We start from the raw sequence: 21,380 nt of genomic DNA, 5'->3' as shown, positions 1-21,380 counted from the left end.
ACCCCTTCATGAAATGTTGCCGCCCCGAATCGGCTTCGATACGTTATCTGGTTGTTAAGTTTCTAGTCCCTCGTTTTCAATGTAATCAACGATTAAGAATAAATGTTTGATTTGTGCCTCAGTTACCAGACTCGACGTTTGCAAGGTAAGAAAAACTATTTCTGGAGAAAATAATATGCGAACATATAGTGCCCATTTTATTAAATTACTTATTTTCTATTTATTTATTTTATTCAATCTATTTTCTCTTGTCTGAAAGTGTTGCGATTTTAAGCAAAACACCCATAATTTCAAAGCCAGCCAATCTATTTCAATATACTATTCTCTATTTCTTATTGAAGTAGAAACTCATACATTCACCATAAAAACGACACAGTGTCGAAACCACTGTCACTAGTACTAGTACGATATTTGCAATAACAATAAGTTAAACAATACAAAGCGACACAATGATGGAGCGGACTCGCCGCTGTGTTCAATATCGCCGGCTCCAGAGAGGAAGATTATCACTACAGTATCGTATATAATTACATCGATCTATGGCAAGGACGCAATATCTGGGTCTTGATAAAGAATATATAGCTGTAAAAATGATCCCCGACAAATGAACACGCTCATATGTGGTTATTGGCAATGTTTTGTTTGTGTCAGTGAGGACTTTACTCACATCGCTGTGTCAAATATACATTACCTTACGGTCCATGGTATAAAAATGATATTGATACCAAAACAAAATAATGTATTTTTATGTTGGTCATACCAATAAATCATTATTAAGCATGTACTCTAGTACACACAGTTACACACTGCAACCAGTTAACAAAAAAAATGTTATGATTTGAACGTTTATTGGACGAAGCTATGTTGCAAAGGTTGTCAAATCTTTTAAAGAAAAAAGAGCAAGAATGAAATAAAAAATTTACAAAACGATGTACACGGGAAACTGCTTATTGTTCAATCATCAATTGTTGTTGTTGTCACTCTAGATTCTAGAATATTTGTAATTATACACATATTGCATCTTCGCTAGCCAAGGGTTTACGATCCACTCTGCTCCTCTACGTTGTAGAGGAGCAGAGTGGATCGTAAACCCTTGGCTAGCGAAGATGCACATATTGAGAAATTTACCGCTGTTTATGACCAAAGCCAGTGCACATGAACTGAAGAGACTCTGTTGTACCAGTCCGTTGAATAATAATAAAGCACAATGAAATTAAAGAAGCAATGAAATGTTACAGAAATACTAAAGAAAAAAAATTGAAATCTTTCAAGTGTAGGATTCATAATTTTCACTTCGAAAAAACGTTATAAACGATTGCATACAGTTTTGAGTTTAAAGAAAGAACGTTAATGCCAATTGATGTATTTTTAATCTAGAAGATGAAGGGAGAGTCGAGAAAGGTGCGAGGACGGAGCACCGTGCCGCACGACGACAGCGTCAGCGAAGATCAGTCTAACCAGTCCCAAAGGTACGACGACAATGAGGAAGAGGGATTCCGAGAATTACCTCCCGAGGAGCAACGATGTGTCAACGCTAAGTTATTTCTAATGCGAGAGGGGAGCGAAGTTGATGGCCAGAACTTGTAAGTGTTCAAGTATACATGAAACAACGTTCAACAAACGGTTCGACACTCTGTTAGACAGTGCTCTTAAATCATATTTTTGACAACAACAAAACCTTTACCTTTCATATAAGATAATTAAAGATATTGCTATTATTTGACGCTAGGAATGCTCAGCATACATCTTCTCTACCTGAACGCACTATTACAATTTTGCTTATTTGATGCAGGTACAACCACTTGAGCACACTTCTAACTAAGATCCTCGTAGAAAAGTCCGATGATGCCCTGAACAAATTAGAAGATGAAAGTAAAGATTTCAAGCGCGAAAAGTTTACTTATAAAGAACCATTCATCAAAGACAACCCAGGAAGAACGCCATCCGAGGTTCTAGCTCATGCGCAATGGCAAATGATGAAGGTAACATTGCGGAGCTTTGAAGAAAAAGAATTTAAACTGTTATAATTTACTAATGCGAAACACCCTATTCTTTGAAACTGAACAAATTCTTACAAATGAAATACTTACATTTTTCAGACCGCTTGCGGTGACCCAAAATTTATACCCAACGAAAGTTTTGGTGAGTAGCATTTGCATGGAACAAAAGATATAGCATACCGTATGTTCTTAGTCTTCCTATATATAATGACTGTAGTGTGACACTTTCCCAGATTTACCTGACGAGGATGAGGAGGACATTTATAGACTGATACCAAACCTGATGAAGCAGGCCCTCTTCTTTGAACAGGCCGGAGTCGGGCTGCCGAGGGAGGAATTTATTCGGATTACTACCGCCATGCGAGAACTGGTGGAAAAATGGCCGATTGAAACTCTGAGGTTCTGGGGGAAAATTTTAGGTACCCGGAAAAACTATTATGTGGTGGAGGCGGAATTTAAAGATGGCGAGTATGAGAGCGATCTGAGTGATGACGAGGGCGACGAAGATAAGTCATCGAACGACAAGGTAAATCTCCATTGTTGATGTACATCACAGCGAGGATTTTCGTTCTACCCTTTAGATCTAGGTAGTGCACTACAATTCTTACATGCCCTTGCAACTTAACTATTTAAGCATCTAAAGGACACGCAATTTTCGCATTTCACTCGACGAAAAAATTGATTCTAGTTTCAAATTAACCTTATATTTAATGAACATTCAAGGTTGCATTATGTTGTACCTAATCAAAAGAAATTAACATTGTTCTGGCTCTTGGATCTTACCTTTTTTTAACTGAAAAGTCATACTTGAACACTTTTGTACATTAATCGTAATAAATCATGCGATTTATCAATAGAATTCAGCATTTTAAAGGATCAACAAAATTTTAAAGAAATTACAGCATCACGGTCATAGTACTGTAAATAAAATATTGTTTACAAATAGAGAGATAAATCTCTTTGCAACACCCGCCTTCAAATCTTAACTGATTTTAATGAACATGTTAATGAATGCTGAGATTGAAGTAGGGGGAGACTGTTATTAAAATTGAATTAGACATTAGGGAATGTATCCAAAATTCTTCCATTGACACACAAAACATGTTTTAATTCAATTATTTTTTTGATGATTTCAAGATTGAGGATAGCATGATTTTTGATGGTATGTATGACCGTATATAAATATGCTAGAATTGTTTTGGTAACGTTTATTTTTGCAAGATGTTCTCACGCAATACGTTCGAACAAGAAGATAAGCCATCTGAAAGCTTTGTTTATATGTATTGATTGTATAATATACGTGCTAGGAAGATTTAACAAAACAAAAGGCATGCGGGTTTTTTTTTCTTGGCACTTGATGAATGATTTACTTTACCACACGTTTTGTCGGTTTTCATCATCGCTATACTCGCGTTCTTGAACATCAATCTCAATGAAATCGAATGACGTCATTCTGGAGTTTGATGTCTTCATCAATCAGAAAACTGCAACAAACTGAGTATTTTACTGTGGTAGACATTACATTCACAATTAACTGCCAATAGCTTTTTAAAATCAAGTGAAAAAATATATGCAAGATATAGTTCCGGTAACCGTAGACGCCAATTCATATTCAATGAAGAGATGTCATACAAGCATACTAGGTATAGAACCATATGTAATTACCAAAGACGCCATTTAATACTATAAATATATATGGTATCGATGTCTGACTTTGCTGTGTATGGCCGTTTTTTAGATGAATCGACGACAGTCACAGATGAAATTAAACCGTTTTATAAACCACCTCCCAGAATTCCTTGCGAAAGTATGGGAACCGGACTGAACAAGCATGTGTACTTTGTCTGCAATGAACGTAAGTATTATCAAAAAGAAATCTATCAAATCACATTCTCATCACCATCCTTCAATTCTGTATGAAAGGAAATAACATTTTAATGATTGCTGCATAGATAACGATACATTCTTGATACATGCATTATAAGATCACAGCAAAACTCAAAGCTGACATTTCTTACGCATATCAAAGTACAATTAAAAAATAAAAGGTATATGCGCATTTACTCATATTTATTGGGTTTTTTCCTTTCTCATTATTAGGTTCAACTGTATTTGGCTGTAGTGTACAATTTGTCATTTCAATTTACAGCAATGTTGCAACTCTATTCCAACATATATTTTAAAGGAATAATTATCATTCCGTGCCTCATGGGTTTGCAGATCTAAGGCTTGTCTCCAGGCGTGATTTGTTTCATTTTGAATATAATGTTTTACTATTCTAAAGCTCTGAACAATATTTGATTTCAATGGTTTCAGCTGGATTACCCTGGATAAGACTTCCACATATAAATCCTGCGCAGATCGTCGCGGCCCGCAAGATCAGGCGGTTCTTTACTGGGGACCTTGGTGAACACGTAAGACTCCTTGGATTTCTGAAACATGCTCAAATAATCGCTCCGCCACTCTCTGATTTTTTTGTTTGATATTGATGAATTTGCAAACAAATTAAGGTATTAACGTTTTTCTTAATAAAACAGATTGTGAGTCATCCTCCATTTCCCGGTCTGGAAAAGAACGTATTGCGTGCGCAAATTGCACGTATTAGCGCAGCCACAACGGTATCACCAATAGGCTATTTCCGGTTTGACGACAATGAAGAAGAGGAAGATGCAGAAGAATCAGGTTCAGATATTTTTTAACAATCTTGCTGTGAGTGGCGAATTTCCAATTTAAGACACAAGTTGTTTTACAAGTGTACCAATGTATTGATTTCAAATTACATGTATATAGCATGTAAATTCAAATTTATAGAGAGTTGTACTGTAGCTATACGCTTTGTCCACCCGACTGTTCATGAAGAGAAACAGTTTTGCAGCTACTATTTACAATATATAAGTGTAAAATATTAACGTTAAGTGCCGTACCTACAAATATGTTTCAGGATCAAACGGTAGGAACACTTGTATCATAGACCAGGAATTTGAGGGAATGCCCCTGCGTGACCTCTGTGACCCTACAGGACAGACCTGGTGCCACCACATGCAGTCCGTCTTACCACAGGTATGTTACGACCCACCTTCCCCTCCCCTTGAACTATTTATGGAATAGAAAAAGTATATAATGTAATGTCTATATACCTGTAGGGTAGAAACACGTGGTTTAACCCAATGGAAGGAAAGTCCGGTGAAGGTGGTGAGGAGGATTCTGATGAGGAGGAACGAAATGAACCGGATGAACCAGAGCCGGAAGTTGGACCGCCATTGCTAACACCTGTCTCGGAAGACCAACGTACTTTTGTTTGTGATTTTTTTTTAGATCTTAAGATCATGTATATGTGTTTGGTTTGTAAGATTTTTCCTTCATTATTTAAGCTGTACATGATTCGCCTGCCTGGATTCCGCGTATTTCCTCGCGACTAGTGCCGGAGTTTGCTGTAGCAATGCTTCAGTCCAACACATGGCCAGGTTCGTGGACGTTTGGGGCCGAGAGAGGGAGGTCAGTTCTGTGAAAAATCGACACTTGTATTAGACGTACTGAACACATGATTATGTCAAACATCTTTCATGGCGTTCTAATATAGTACGTGATATCATAGTAAAGTAATCAAAATTCTTCTGTAGATACTTTACATCGTTATACATTGGCTGGGGGCAAAAGAATCTAGGTGGAGCTTTCGAACCTGAAATCCCACCGGATGTTATGGAAGAATTCCCTAGTGGACCGGAAATCACCGAGGCTGATGACCCTTCACCGGAAGAGGAATCGGCATTTAAAGCTGCGCTTGCTGATAAGGAATTTGATGCCGAGTTTGGCGAGGATCAAGCGGAAGAAGAAACCTCGGACGTCGACGATTAATACAGATACATTATAAAGTGACTGACTGGTTAATTTAAAAAGGAAGACATTGATCTTACTTAAATTTCAAACAAAACAAATCAAGTAAAATATTTCTTTATTAACAAATAAAAAAAAAGCATTGTTTAAAGGACCGTTTCTGACAGTTTCTAAGCAGTCTTTCACTTAAAAGTTCCAGCAAAAAACCCGTTTAAGTAAACCTATTCAGATCCAGCATTTCTCATTCCAGTATAGCACATTACACCGCATTGTTGTACCTTTGAATAGAATTAGGGAACATATCTTTGGATGTTTTTTCCGCCAAGACAGGCGGTTTCTGCAGATTTGTAAAGGTTGTCCAGAGTTTCTTTTGCACTAGGTATGCTGTCATTGATCCCGAATCGATGGTACAATGACTTTTGCCATTGCGTGTAGAATTGGAAAATCCGATTTATTTTTCTTCGTGATCTGAGTAAGGAGTTAAAGGAAATATCACGATGCCATGAAATTAATTTCCTCATGTTGATGATTTTGTAATGAGAAAACGGGGTAATTCACGTGAATACAATCAAGCAAATTGTCGTTACCATGGTAAGGATAAACAATAGTAGACCGTACATGCCGTAAGCTAGAGCTGAATAAACTTTGTCATCCAACAAGGGATCCTGAAAGAAATACAAATTACTATGAACCACTTAAGAAATTTATTTTTAACCGTCGATGAAACATTAATTGTGAGTTATAACTGTTGCGAGGACCCTTGGAGTGGATATTCTAATTTGGATTGTCTTGGGCAGGTTCTTATCATTGATCTGAGATTAAATATTGATTGAGAATATATTGTGTTACATATGAACAGACATAAAAATGAAAGTATAGCAATCAATCTCAATGCTGTAACCAAGGTACATAGATACACTCTACATGTACTAGTAATTTCATCTGTTTGTCTAAGGATACATGTACAGCGTATTATGAAATCTATTTTTTTATTCCTTACCTGATATTGATTAATCTCACACAATTAATACTTAGCCAAAAAATGTAAAAATAGTAAATGATAATAATAATGATAATTTAAAGAAATGGCAAATATACTATGATCATTCATATCCATATTATTAATATATTGCAAGTGTTGTTAAAAAGTGTTTTTGCGAGGCGGTGAATTTTAGCAACTGTTGAAAATGTCTATAGTCTGTCCCAGGTTCTCGATTCCGGGATATTTTAACAATTTTGAATAAATGTTACAGAATCTTTAGCAAAATGAATAAATTCCGAAGCTTACAAAAATGTCCAAACAATTTTTAAAGACCTTTCGGATTTGCCAATGGGTCCATTAACGTTTATATAAATTACACAAGCATTTAGAGTGTCCAATCATGTTTGTTGAAAGCAAGGAAAGTCGATTGATTACTATACATGTACATGTACATTAATGGTTATATAGAGTCAAGAAAATTGTTCTAAGACAACAGCCAAAGTTTTACTTTGACAAAAAATGAATGAATGAATAATTTCATTTTTACGGGATAAAATATATCCTGAAGGTAATTATACAAGTACAATGTACATGTGTATTCGGTTCGAAAGTCCATTCTCTTATGCCTCCAACTCTGTTTTCAATTATCATCTTTTATCCCAACATCAACTAAGAGGTGTTTACACTAGAAGACACACCCACCTGAAGCCGAAGATAGCTGGAGGCTCGGTTAACCCCCCCCCCCCCCCCAACACAAGGAATGTTCAATCCACACAAAAGCAGCAAAAGTGATTATCTTAAACGATATCTCACCAAGATATCCCCCACTCATATAACATTGTTCGATCGGTTCATGTTCTTTAATTAGGAGAGATGTAAAATTACCTGTTACATCTCTCCTAATTAAAGAACATGAACCGATCGAACAATGTTATATGAGTGGGGGATATCTTGGTGAGATATCGTTTAAGATAATGATAAACAAAAGTTACATGAAATTATTAAATCAATACATAATAAAATCATACACTAGGTTCATTTCATACCGTAAAGAAACGTTGCATCTCACAAGTCATGGAAAACTGAAAGCTACTCACCGTCAGACTTGAGTGACTAGCGTGGGGGCTGGCATTGTCCTTGGGGGCCAATATCGTCACGTGGTTACCTCCGTAGTGGTGACCATTGTGTCTAACTTGGTGGTGGCAATTTCTGACAAGATCCGGGGGACCGGAAGTTCCTGTCGGTGTCGTGGAATACGCCTTGTTGACATGTGACACTCCAGACGATTGTTTCAGAAGTGTCGCTATAAAGTCTTCTTCCGGGACCTCACCATTAGATTCCATTGTACAGCCTATTCTAATGGGCACTATACATGTTCACCTTAAAATCCAAATGTAATCGAGGACTGAAGTCAAAGTCAACGTTTACAGAATTCTTAGAATATACGAGCGATGGTTGCGGTATTATAGTGATTCTCTACTCAATCTTTACTAATTTGCTCCTGGGTGGTAGAAAACATAAACTTCCATCTTTCCGCTGGTTTGTCATCCGGACTAGGACTATCCCAATAAGTAAACTGGTTTCACTGTTGACATATTCAATAATCATAAGCAACTGCAATTGTCAATGGATCAATACACACAAGAGCTGTACAAATATATGATATACTTACTGCTTATCCGTGATGGATCTAACCCCTGTGTAATCACTAAGACAGGGAGATTTTCGGGGGAATCAGTGGAATTAAGACGGCCGCCCGAGCTTCGTACAAACGATTTTTAACTGCCTGCCAAAATCAATGAATTATTTGCATCTTTATTCTTGGTTTATATTTGTTGTTTATGCCCTGGCTGTGCTCCAAGGAAATGATAATTTCAAAGTTTAATTTCCTATCCCAGTGGTATTTTCGTTTACAGCCCAAATACCGTAAAACTGGCCATAAACAGAAATTAAAGTCCGCCTCGCTTTGTCCACAAGTCTTGGAGAGACCGCCGGCACACACTTTATAACATTTTCTCATTAAGACCTTCTTTAAATTCAATGTTCGTTTGTTTCTGACAATCAAGAACTCTTCTGTCTCGTAGATTAAACAGTTTTAGCATTTCATGTCTTATTTTGAACCTCTTTGATTGGCGCAGACTGTTAACCATCTATTCTTTATCCACCAAGAACCCAATCGAGACCAATATTTGACATCAACTTCATTTCGTTTTTGAAAACATTTATTGTACTCAAAATAATAAGTATATATGTATACATGTACAAATATATTATATGGCATTAGTATATTACGTGATTGTCTCATTCTTCAGAGGAAGTAGGTTATTTTTCTTTAGTCTTTTCCACGTGACAAGGAAGTTCTCTGGCACCTGGGTTGTGTCAAACCGTTTTATGTAGAAAACACGCGTTTTGCAGCCTATCTCATATTTCCATACACGACCAGAAGTGCTGTAACAACACAAGCGAGAACCAAGAGAATACAACCGTAGATACTGTAGGCCATCACAGCATACTCTGTATCCTCCATCCAGCGGGGCTGAAAGATACAATAAAGATCTAGTGGTCATGGACTGCTTGGAATTTAGTGACCCGTGTGTACGTGTGGTACTCTCAACAAGTAAAAGATCAAAAGTACTCAGTGCTCCTCAAGTGTCGGTTAAGAAAATACTCTAATTTTCTAGAAGTAAACTAAATGTAATTTCAAAACGTCGAGAGGTGGGTTGTACAAACACATTGCAGCACCCCTTATGGTAATTGATTTTCTAAAAGTTTATAGAGTACCAAGATACGAGCATAGATCTTATTCAAGAAATAGGAAAGGATAATATACCACCTCTAAGAGAAAATAACCATATTTAACCATATAACCTTTGGGTGCAAACCAAGTTGCCGGTTTTTGTTGTTGTTTATACTGATTGTTGCCACCTGTTGCCAACGTCCTCCCGTTAACACGGAACATTAACCCGTAATATATACAATATCTCCTCTGTAGGCAATATCGGTTCGCATTACACGGTTTGCAATTCTGCAAAACCATAATCATTATTTTACTTTCGCGTCGTTACTTATTTGCATTTGTTCAAAACAAATGATCTCATGGTTTTTTGTTTCTAGTATATGAAATAATTAAATTTCTCTTATAATATTTCTTCGTTTTCCAAATTATAACCCAAAAACATGAACAGTAAATCGACAGAGAACATTAATATTTTGGGAAAAAAACTGAAAGTGTAGGTCTATAAAAACAAGCAAATGTTTATGTTTAGTAAAAGGTTTGATTTTCCTCTCCTTCTCCTGAAACAAGTAATGATGAACTGTATAGCAGCATGTGCATGCTTTCAGAGGCGCAGAGTTGTGTTGAGATGCCTTCATTAAGCTGCGTGCTACATATGTTATATCAATTACATGTACCACATTGATCCTCGAAGGCCAAGTTCTGTATATCAGCAATGTCAAACGATGTCAATCACCTTAAACTTCCACAAAGACGCCGTTAAACTTGACGTTTGGAGCAATCTGATCACATCCTCCCAAAACAGCATGGGGTCTTCGGTGCAGAAAACTGCACGTCCTATACTAGATTAATTCTATATCATAAAAAACCGACGGTTTCTTCAACATTTTTTGCTCATGATGATTTTTGCTTATTTGATAAAATCTTAACAATTAGTTCTTTTAATATTCAATTTATTTAATCTAATATAGTACACAAGCACTTTGTTTAAAGTTACATTCAACTTACTCACTTCTATCAATATCTTTGATTTGTATAATGGTGTTTAAAGATAACAATTAAGTGAACAAACCTGAGCGGTTTTTGTAGTCGTTGCATCATGACTCCGTGAGAGGTCGATGGTCGAATCCCACAATCCTGACACTTCCGGAACTCTCAGGTTCTGATAAGGGCCAATAGCAGAAGTGTTTCCGGACGCTCCTCGATTTTGTTGGTCCGGAGCGGAATTTCCCGAGTTCCGGAGCAGTTTGGTGACAAAGTCCTCCTCCATCAATACACAGCAGCTTGCCACCGGACCTATGCCATTGTTTTTTGCGATAGAGCGTTGTTTCCTGTTAAGCCCTTCCTGGAGTTGGAGGTCTTCTTTTGACAGTAATCGACGTCACGTGTAGAGAACGGAAGACATTGCACAGGTCGGCTGTATGTAAAGGTTGATCAGCAGATACATCTACAGGAACAAAGAGAACGGAGAGATAGACATCTCCAGCTGACCAGGCGAACAAGGACAGGTGCTCGCCAGACTGGATATACAATGTATCTGATGCACATGTATATATGTGTGGCATACCATTATGCAACAAATATAAGAAAATTTTCTTTTGCGCGAGGACAAAACTTTTAAAATGACAATGCTCAAATACTACATGCATATTTAAAGTAATATTTCTGTCTTTGCATTTCTTTTTGTTATGTCATAAAAGGAATTTTTCAAACAAATATGAGAAAATTGTAGAACGCATTACATATACCTTTAATTATTATATACATGTATGTTGTTTTGTTTTGTAGCAGTATGATCCGCATGCTGGCGTACATACGTAAATTCGGCAATGGGTGGGTTCATGTTAGGTCAGTATATTGTATTATGCGTACAATCGCAGTATAGCACAGGTTAATGGCACTGGGTGACTGTCGCACATTACGTTACTTATTGACGTAACATACGACGTCGAGCAACCGGGTGGATGTACGATATATGGTCATATAGCCATTATTCCATGCAAATTCTCTCACTCATAATGACTTATGGGAAGTTATTTTTAAACAAATGTGCACGTGAGTTTCAAAATTATACTACAATAAATACCGGTTCATATGATACTGTACATCATAAGTAGGTTCATTTTGGAATATGTTACCAGTCCCAATATTCGCGTTTCTAAATGTAGCGAACGCATTGGCAATCTCTTACTTGGGAATGTGTAGTACGTGTACTGTTTTTCGACTAATAGCCGATAACTCGGTATGTATTAATAATTCTATCTGTAATGATGTAAATTAAACAGGGGATTCCACTTCATGAAGGTAATTGATCGTTTATTGTCTATCTAATTATTCAAGATTATATGGCATCTTAATTTGATGCCACAGAAAATAATATCAACATTAATTTTATTCATTTAAAACTTTCCATGCCGGTATTTCTATGTTAAAAGGAGATGAGAGAGCCCCAAGCACAAAGAGTTTTACATTAGTAAGCTTAACATTTTAAAATGCATTTTTATGTCCAAAAAAGTGATAAAATCTTTAAAATTATAAACATCGACTAAAATAGTCTTTTTACATTCCATTTAATTACATTGTAGATACCGTCAGTTTTTTCTTTATTTCTTACAAATTTATATCACGTGGCAAATAAATATATCTATACATGACTGGAATATCACCCCCCCCCCCCCCCCCCCCCCCCCCCGCAGTATGCCTGTATGCCTATAACAAAGCGAAACAATGAAGAAGCTGAATTTCTTCACAAAGGTTCTCCCGCAAACACCATTTAAAAAGTTGTAAGAATGTTTTGAACAATTAAACAATAACATTTTTTTCTACAGTAATTTATTTCAAAGAGACGGTACAGCAATACACATTTATCACATGTATATTCAATCGAACACGATTATGCTTTAATCCCGTTAAATTAGTATATATAGTAGTGAAGAGCGACTCTTTAATCTAATAAAAATCCTTTAGATCTATTTTTATGTGCATTGTAAAAAGAACCGGGCATGTTGTGCCATGCACTACAACTGCACAATCTGATGTATCTTCTATTTCGTTGTTTTCGTCTTTCTGAAAGATTAAAATGGCAACTATTTACCGATCGATAAAGGTTTAAATCTATGCGGTTTTTTCATTTCATCAAAATTATATTGGTAAACCTTGACTCGTAAACATTCATGAAATATGCTTAAGGTATTTGTAACAACTTACCGTGAGTAGTCTAGTATAAAATGTCGTTACTCATGGTTAGGGAGGAGATTAACCAGGGCGCAAAGAAAGCCAGTAGGAAAACTATGGAACAGTTGTATAAAAACAAATGAAAGGGGAATCCAATCTATTGTAACAACTTAATCTATCAGTAAAAAAGAAAAAAAGTATACTTACACATGACGATAAGTGGGATCCAACCACTGTTAAAAATTCCCCCGCCGAATCCCGAGCTGGGGGTGGAGAAAAGGAATGGGTCTAGGTTGTGGGTGTGGTGGGAGTGGTAGTATGAGGGGTAGTACTGGGGGTAGCTCGGATTGCTGACCGGTGGGGAGTAATAGGATGTCGGGTACTGGTAAGGGAGGCTACTCCACTGTGTTTGGTATAAAGACGGATAAATCACAGATATGGGGCGGACTGACCGACCGCCGTATCTCGATCCGTATCCGGTGTACGTATTATGGCCCCCATAATCACCCCCTTTGACGTAACACAAAAGGGAGACAACAGCGGCTACATACAGGAGAGTTCTTAGTGTCATCTATAGTGGAGATAAAAAATTATTAAATAGGTTTTATAGGTACATGAATACCAAGAAAACAACCACAGAAAAACCAACAAAACAAAAAACCAACAAAACAAAAACAAACAAACAAAAAAAACAAATGTATGTTCGATACAATGTAGCTCATACCTTTGGGGTCTATGGTACACTGTAGCTGAATTATTAGTTAAAAATTGAAAGCACTGGGTTTAGCAGGTGTACTCATGGGTGCATTTATATATTGTATACCACCCAGAATACATGAATACATTATATTCTCCACATCCAATAAACTACTGTCGGTCCTATATCAAAACAAATTAACAATTCAAACATGTTTTATAATTATTCGCAACATGGAAATCAGCTATTTATTATCTAAAACATGTAAATCTACTAATCATCACGCATTCTTCAACGTAAAATGTTGTGTGATGATTGACTTACTGTGTAATATTTTAGCTTACAGTATTCTAATCCTTTCAGCTTGTTGACACTTTATTAATATTGCACAAGAATTGGAGAGTGTTCACAATTGAACTACTGTAATGATAACATTTCTCTTCAATGATGTACACGATAGTATAGATTAATTTATCATGGATACTAGTTTCACGTGTTTTATATTTTCGTCGAATTATTTAAAGCCATGGCTTTGGATAAATTACTATTCATACTAGTATCTACACCCTGTAGAACGTATATTCATAACAAGTTAATCAGCGCTAGTTTCATTCACTTTGCTGCATTTACATTATCTCCGCGCAACCCACCCAAGTTTTGAGGCAAATATAGATAACACCATAAAAGATAAAGACCATAAAAAAATCGATGTTTCACTGTGCTTGAATAATTAATTTGTATTTTTTATTACCGAAAGAAGTAAAGCGAAAGACTATGTATTAGTACGTTGTAATAAATGCATGCATCTTTTTTTTTACACCCCCCCCCCCCCATAAAAAAAGAGAAAACAAACAAAAAACCCAAAACGTCTCTGTAAACAATTTATGTTTGTTTGGGTGCAACGAATTATATAGAACATAAAAATGAATGCTTTTCTAAATTATCATTGTTGCTTATATATTTCAAAAACATAATAAAATATGAACTTAAAATTGTTTGCTGATTCTTAACTATGAAATACTTCGTTTTGCTGCCCTTTTAGATAAAAGAAAAGAATTCAATTTAATACACATGTCAAAGATGTTCAGATTTCGAATTCTTTACGCTAAAAGGTTAATAAACCTGTAAAATGGTAATCAGTGACTGTGTCATTAATCAAACGTGAGCTCACAGGAGATTAACATACTGAGGTAATTCATTGTAATTTGTTTTTCCAATCGGAAAACAAGACATATGAAGTTCCTCCCTATAAATAAAAGTTCTCGATGTACATCTATCAGTCTCCTTTATCAGACCTGCTTATACATGTACGAGAAGAGGATATATACATAGGCTGTGCCTAGTTTCCAATCCTCCTTTAACATTAAACTTTTTTCAGTACTCAATAGCCTCTCGTACCCTTGACGGTCCACATTTTAAGCAGGTTTGAATGAGAGAAAAAAAGCTAAACGTTATAATTTACTTGGTCAACGGTACGAGAGCCCAGTGAGTACTGGAAAAAAGTAAATGGTCGTTCTTCGAAAGTAAAATATCGTTATTACGAGATAAGGGGTCGTAATGAAATAAAAAGTAATTCATGATAAAGTGTTATAACAAGTTTTAAAAGTCTAAATGATTGTATTACATAAGAAGTTGCTAAAAGATGCAATCATGAGATAAGTATTTGTTACATGTAATACTATTCATTACATTGTCACTGTATTGTTGTTTTCTTAATAAAACAACTTAATATCTCTATTACTGATTTCTTTTCTCACTTTTACTCTTTTATCTCTGTAATATTCTGATGATTAAGTAGTAGACTTTTCACTTTGTTTTAATATCTTTTTCTCATCATTGATTTTTATCCTGTAAAAACTAATTTAAAAGTCTTTATAAGAACTATTTATACAAGAATTACAATTTTTTTTAACACTTTCATTTCACCTCACAAGGTTTTCCCAGAAAGGCATTTTTGAATTATGAAAAATATATCAATGATATATTTAAAAAAAATACAATCAATAAACAATAAACAAACATTTGAAGTTATTATTTTTTATTATGTTTCCTTCAGTTTTTGTATATCCAATGTACATGTATAAAATGTTTAAAGTATCACACAATATTAACATGAATTATAGTTACTTTCATTCACACTTCACACTCAGCCTACTCCATTCAATTCCACACAATTCACATGATTCATTTTAGTCTAGTAGTCTTTAGACATCCCTCTAAACTGTTGCCTTCGATCAAACTGAAAATAATTAAATATAAAAAACAAATGAAAGTTCAATGTATCGTATATGATAAAACTACTCATTTGAGAATAAGTATAAACAACTGCAAATTAGTTTTACTGGAATTAAGAAAGGAAAAGTGGATCTTTTCTTCAATGATAAGTCTTTCTTTGATGTTGTACATTGGGATATAACTGCAGCAGGCATTGCAGGCAAAATGCATATAACCTACTTCCATGGATTGATATTTCTTCAGTGATCACAGAATACATATAAATCCTTATAAAACTACATTTATTTTTCATATTTTTGTTTCCCTTTTAATATTTATACATTTATTTGAAAAAAGTGTTTTATCAATTTAATAGTATGTTAAAGTTAAACATGCTCATAACAAACTCACATCAAGGTCAGTATAAATCCCCTTATCTTAAAATTATATGAAACTGATAAAATATTACAAATTCTGTTAAGAACGAATCAAATGTTTTTTTTTTTATATTACTGTCTTCTACTGTTCATCATCAAAGAAATAAAGGAATAGATACTCAATAGATGTAAATGCTTGTCATACTTACAGTGCCATGTTTACATCGATACAAGGAGTAAACTAGACTCTGACAATGTTCTACGTCGGGGTGTTTCTCTTTCAAGCACTCTTTAGGTGTTTTCCTTTCCTGCAATAATGAACAACCCGATTATAATGACTTATAAAAATCAACATCTTGGTTTGAACGGTTCGGATGAGAATGAAGCATGCATGCAGCATTCATCTTTGAAGACAGACAGCACTGTAACCATCTTCATTCATTATCATATAAGAATGATATCTTCTGAAAATGAAAAAGTTATCAGCATGTTTGTCTTCAAAATGCATCCCTACCTTTTGACAACAGTCTGTAACTATCACACATTCGTACAATTCTTTCCTCACTCTGTCACATTTTCTTCCCCAGTTTCTCCAGAAAAAGATGGATTTCTCCTTTTCTTTCGCTTCATCAGTCGATGACATTATCTACAACACATGGAAAATTCTGAAAGATTCGGTACTTGAACACTTTGAAAAGCAATAAACAAGCAAATAATTGTATGCGAGCAAAATTCCGCATAGCGACATACCAAACTTTATAAAATTGTCAACTCAAGGGCGCAGCCATATTTATTCTTTCGTAAGATAATTTAACTGAAACCTCCAGAAGCCTTCCGAGTTTTAACTGATTTCAACCAATCAGCAGTTAGATAACTATTAGTGCGAGGTATTGCAAACATTTTTGTGACAGTCATCCAGAGTTACTGGGAGTACATTCGACGTTTGTGTGTATGATTTAGCTGATCGTTCACCATGCCGGTAAAACATTTCAAGACTATTCTTTCAAGAAGTATCTGAATTATCTTACTTATTAACTGCAATGCATATTTTTTCCCATACAATTGAGTTTTATTAAATGTCAAGATTTTCTCAATTATCCCAATTCTCTCTCTCTAGGACAACGGTAGATAAAAAAAAACAAATCATATAGTGTCAGCTTCTTTTTTTAGGAGAAAAACGGCCCGAGTGGGTCAGACTGTGTGCAGGTGTGTGTCAGATGTCGACCACTTAATGACAAGGAGAAGGACCAGAGCTGTACAATGTGTGTTAAGGTCTGGAATACCCATGCAATAGCTCTTTTCACACTTTAGTGTACACAAAATAAAGTATTTTCAAAGCATTTTCAAGGATAAAATGTGTTATGTCTCTCACTTATCATGGGTCTCCAAAAGGAGGTATCAATTGTCAAAGATTCAAAAATAGAGATTAAACAAAAATTGACAAAACTTTAAACCTGAAGGAAATTAATATGATTTAAAGAATCACAATAAATATTGATTGCATCATAGAATTATCTATTTCTATCCATTTCTAGATATCTTGAAACTTTTAATTATTGTTACTAATTTCAAAGTTTTATATACTTGTATACATGCAGGTAGATGAGATGAGAGGTACCATCACGGTGAAAGGCCCCAACACAGGCTCTGGAGAACCTCCTAAAACCTTCACATTTGACACAGTGTTTGACACATCCTGTAAACAGGTTGATGTGTACAACAAGTCAGCCAGGCCTATTGTAGACTGTGTACTGGAGGGATACAATGGTTCGTCCACAATTTATAGCATTGCTGGAATGTTAAAATTCATTAAAATAAACTGCCTTTAAAGTCTGATAAAAGCTATAGCTGGTGCAAGTGTTTATTGAATTGTATTTGATTTCTGGTCAAATATGCATATATATCAATATTTATTTTCAGGAACCATATTTGCGTATGGACAGACAGGCACGGGGAAGACTTTTACCATGGAAGGGGTTAGATCTGTACCGGAATTAAGGGGAATCATTCCTAACTCATTTGCCCATATATTTGGTCACATCGCAAAGGCAGAAGGAGATACTAGGTCAGGGTCTCAATAAAAGTGTTACATGAACCAGTTTCCTGTAATAAAAATTCTTGACTATGATATTCTAATGTAGCTATAGATTGCCAAGTTGTAAACTTAAATCCCTTACAAAGTTTGTGTAAATACTGTAATAGTTGTGAATCTATGTTTTCTATCTTTCTTGCAGATTTTTGGTGCGAGTTTCATATCTAGAAATTTACAATGAGGAAGTTAGAGATCTGCTTGGTAAAGATCAAGCCGCTAGGCTGGAGGTTAGCTTGTTACTGTAAACTTTACATTTCAGTGCATTTCTTCTTTTTATGCATGAGCTGTACACTTGTTTATTTTATATAGCAGTTGTTAATAAGGGATTTTGGATTGTAGGTCAAGGAGAGACCAGATGTGGGGGTGTATGTGAAGGACCTGTCTGCATTCAGTGTCAATAATGCTGACGACATGGACAGAATCATGACCATCGGGAACAAAAACAGTCAGTATTAGTCTGTACTTGTATGAGCATGTAAAGCCAAAGTAAGCCAAAACCAAAGTAAACAGAATGAAACTGTTTTGAGAACTACTATCTAAATGATTGGGAAACTTATGCATTTATATGCATAGTAAATGATATCATCTGAAATTATGAAAATTTGACTCCATTCAAAATAATTTTCTCAACAGGACATGTTGGAGCCACCAATATGAATCTCCACAGTTCTAGATCTCATGCCATCTTCACAGTCACTATAGAATGTAGTGAGAAATATCCTGATGGTAAACAGCATGTACGAGTGGGCAAGCTACATTTGGTTGATCTAGCGGTAATTACACATTATATTGAAAACATTATCTGTTCTTTCCATTTATAAATATGGTAAATGGTCACATTTAAAAACATGAAAATTTACATAAAAATGATTTTTATAAAGAATTCTGATGCTGTGTTTAAAAACATGATAGACAGAAGGAAAAAACTGTTTATATCAGTATGAGCATGTAATAGACTGCTACATAAATAGATAAAAAAAAAAAGTTTTGGATAATTCATTAACCATCCAAATATTACAGGGTTCAGAGAGACAGGCCAAGACAGGAGCCACAGGACAGAGACTGAAGGAGGCCACCAAGATTAACCTGTCCCTCTCCACCCTGGGTAACGTCATCTCGGCCCTGGTGGATGGGAAAAGTACTCACATTCCATACAGAAACTCCAAGCTAACCCGTCTGCTGCAGGACTCACTCGGGGGAAACTCTAAAACAGCGATGGTCAGTAGAGTCTTGGAAATATTGTATGATATACAAACTGTTTCTTTCTTAAACTTCACTTCAGAGTTGTCAGTACTTGTGATAAATATAGATGTAAGGTTTAAAACAGAAATCACTTGGTATACATACAGGTATATATAGAGGTTAGTTTTAAATGGTATCATTTTATATTGATTTGAAATTTCAGATTGCCAACATAGGACCAGCTGATTACAACTACGATGAGTCCATTAGCACTCTCCGCTATGCCAACAGAGCTAAGAATATCCAGAACAAAGCCAAGATCAATGAGGATCCAAAGGACGCACTGTTGAGACAGTTCCAGAAGGAGATCGAAGAACTCCGTAAACAACTGGACGAAGGTACGTGTTGAGGAATCCATTTTAAAAAAATAAATTGGTTTTTGTATTTTAATCACAAACAACTCACCGCATTCTGCATACTGAAATGATAACAATGAAGTAATTTCATAATATCACATGCCAAGGAAAAGTTGTTTAATAACTTTGCAGTTTCATAAGATTACTCTTTAATTTTCTTTTGAAAATTGTTCAAAACTCATGTTTACTAAACTCTCTGGTTTTTCTAGGGTCTGATTATGAGTCAGGAGACAGTGAAGAAGAGGAGAGTGAGGAAGAGGTGGGTGAGGATGGTGTGGTCCGAAGGGTGAAAAAGAAGAAGAAGAAGCGAGGTGAGATATCAACATCAAATGTTATTTATATTTTCTCAATGTAATCATCATTATATTCTGTATGAAAAAAGAAAGATAAAAAATATTTTAGTTTTGGTACCTGTACATGTACATCAAAATTCATTTATTTCACATATAATATAGTCAATACATATAATATGACCTCGGTGTGACCTTACAATGTGACATCATGATGACATTTGTCTTTCACATCACACAGGGAAAGGACAGAAAGGTAACCCTCTCATCCTGTTCAGCAGCTTTCACTAGAGTACAGCACACTGCATTCTCTGTTGTCAACTCTACTTCATTGTGGCTCTTTAATCTGTTGTCAACATCAGTCTTTCTTTCAAGCTTTTTATAGATAGGTGACTCTCAAAATCTGATTGCTCCAAAAGAGAAAACAATTTTAGTTTGTTAAAAAGTTGAAAAATTGGTGTTTCGGGTAATGAGTTAAAAATTTGCAGGTTTCTATTAAAAAAATCAGTTTATTTTTATTAAAAACATAAACTGAAAGATAGTGGAAATATTTAATTTAAATAATATAAATTACTTAATTGTTTTTATACTCACTAGATATGTCATTTGTTTTGTGCAATATATTTTGTGATCAGCTTATCACTTGGGCATGGTGGCAGAAAAAAACAACATTCTTCACAATGCACAGCACACCTGTATCTTTGATGTCAAACTGTTCATAGGGCCAAAAATATAAATGTTGGGTTTCTCTGGCCAGCTTATAGGGCCAGAAATATAAATGTTTTTTAAGGAATAAAGTTACCATTCTTGAAGAGATTAAGCAGGTTTGATGTCAAAGTCAGAGTCTATGAGAGTCACCTTTATCTTCTGTCAAAACATTGTCTTATTTTTGTGTTCACAGTTTTGTTTTGTGAGGTGTAAATCTTAAGTTACTGTCGTCAGTAGTAACAGTTATTTCTACTGATTTGGCTTATTGAAATTATAATGTTACTATAATTTAATTTTTACAGAATTTTTAGTTATTTTTGTTAAGTTCATTTATCTTCAATTTTCATAGATTTCCATTCTTTCTTGTTTAATTAAAACTCTGTTAATTTTACACCATACCTTTTGTACACTCGTCTGGTTAATTCAAATACTTCCATCCCTTTTTATTAAAAATCGCCACTTACGTGCACCAGGTAAACATTTATATCTTGTCCTTATTTCTGAAGCCTGTCCTTCCTTAATTTGATTTCAATTTTCTCTTTTAATTCATCACAATAAAGAATGATTTTTTTCATGCCATGCAGCACACATTTAATACACTATCTTTATTCTCAGGGATCCACCCTTAAAATATTTTTATATCAAGCATAAAAATAATTCATTTTCATGTGTATGCAATG

The 21,380-nt window shown here is 35.2% G+C and overlaps 5 protein-coding genes and 1 long non-coding RNA gene across 9 annotated transcripts in view; 2 read left to right on the top strand and 4 right to left on the bottom strand.

Moving 5' to 3' along the window:
• The window catches only part of LOC128192960 (kinesin-like protein KIF3A), a 58,625-nt gene that overhangs the window by 33,071 nt on the left and 4,174 nt on the right, over positions 1-21,380 (top strand). For 2 of the 4 annotated variants that reach the window (XM_052866095.1, XM_052866098.1), the window contains exons 1-11: positions 16,925-16,991; positions 17,183-17,284; positions 17,611-17,779; positions 17,933-18,077; positions 18,247-18,331; positions 18,444-18,549; positions 18,738-18,877; positions 19,125-19,322; positions 19,510-19,684; positions 19,912-20,013; positions 20,234-20,248. In XM_052866095.1, coding sequence (XP_052722055.1) covers positions 16,986-16,991; positions 17,183-17,284; positions 17,611-17,779; positions 17,933-18,077; positions 18,247-18,331; positions 18,444-18,549; positions 18,738-18,877; positions 19,125-19,322; positions 19,510-19,684; positions 19,912-20,013; positions 20,234-20,248 — 1,243 coding nt within the window. In that variant the 5' untranslated portion in view covers positions 16,925-16,985. Of the gene's footprint in view, positions 1-16,924; positions 16,992-17,182; positions 17,285-17,610; positions 17,780-17,932; positions 18,078-18,246; positions 18,332-18,443; positions 18,550-18,737; positions 18,878-19,124; positions 19,323-19,509; positions 19,685-19,911; positions 20,014-20,233; positions 20,249-21,380 lie in introns of those variants that run through there. The other 2 variants (XM_052866096.1, XM_052866097.1) reach the window with 2 other exon arrangements.
• LOC128192961 (radial spoke head protein 6 homolog A-like) lies at positions 61-5,880 on the top strand. The gene is made up of 13 exons (XM_052866099.1): positions 61-145; positions 1,378-1,583; positions 1,793-1,982; positions 2,100-2,142; positions 2,234-2,526; positions 3,138-3,162; positions 3,739-3,855; positions 4,317-4,414; positions 4,538-4,682; positions 4,942-5,060; positions 5,144-5,288; positions 5,372-5,495; positions 5,621-5,880. Exons 2-13 carry the CDS (start codon positions 1,381-1,383, stop codon positions 5,853-5,855), a joined length of 1,737 nt encoding a protein of 578 aa, XP_052722059.1. The 5' UTR covers positions 61-145; positions 1,378-1,380; the 3' UTR covers positions 5,856-5,880.
• LOC128192967 (uncharacterized) lies at positions 5,936-8,731 on the bottom strand. Its single transcript, XR_008244580.1, has 3 exons — positions 8,489-8,731; positions 7,914-8,401; positions 5,936-6,499 (listed from the first exon to the last, which is right to left on the bottom strand). It is a non-coding gene; the product is annotated as an uncharacterized LOC128192967 (long non-coding RNA).
• LOC128192965 (uncharacterized) lies at positions 9,027-11,157 on the bottom strand. The gene is made up of 2 exons (XM_052866102.1): positions 10,623-11,157; positions 9,027-9,352 (listed from the first exon to the last, which is right to left on the bottom strand). Exons 1-2 carry the CDS (start codon positions 10,818-10,820, stop codon positions 9,233-9,235), a joined length of 318 nt encoding a protein of 105 aa, XP_052722062.1. The 5' UTR covers positions 10,821-11,157; the 3' UTR covers positions 9,027-9,232.
• Positions 12,759-13,543, bottom strand: LOC128192963 (uncharacterized). The gene is made up of 3 exons (XM_052866101.1): positions 13,449-13,543; positions 12,932-13,295; positions 12,759-12,838 (listed from the first exon to the last, which is right to left on the bottom strand). The coding sequence occupies exons 2-3, from the start codon at positions 13,293-13,295 to the stop codon at positions 12,768-12,770; spliced, it is 435 nt and encodes a 144-aa protein (XP_052722061.1). The 5' UTR covers positions 13,449-13,543; the 3' UTR covers positions 12,759-12,767.
• Positions 15,443-16,879, bottom strand: LOC128192966 (cytochrome c oxidase assembly factor 5-like). The gene is made up of 4 exons (XM_052866103.1): positions 16,763-16,879; positions 16,527-16,658; positions 16,222-16,320; positions 15,443-15,660 (listed from the first exon to the last, which is right to left on the bottom strand). The coding sequence occupies exons 2-4, from the start codon at positions 16,653-16,655 to the stop codon at positions 15,616-15,618; spliced, it is 273 nt and encodes a 90-aa protein (XP_052722063.1). The 5' UTR covers positions 16,656-16,658; positions 16,763-16,879; the 3' UTR covers positions 15,443-15,615.

Source organism: Crassostrea angulata, chromosome 7 (genome assembly GCF_025612915.1).
Source record: "Crassostrea angulata isolate pt1a10 chromosome 7, ASM2561291v2, whole genome shotgun sequence".
Taxonomy (NCBI): Eukaryota; Metazoa; Mollusca; class Bivalvia; order Ostreida; family Ostreidae; genus Magallana; species Magallana angulata.
Note: the sequence above shows the minus strand (reverse complement) of the source record. Positions and strands in the feature narration are given on the sequence as shown.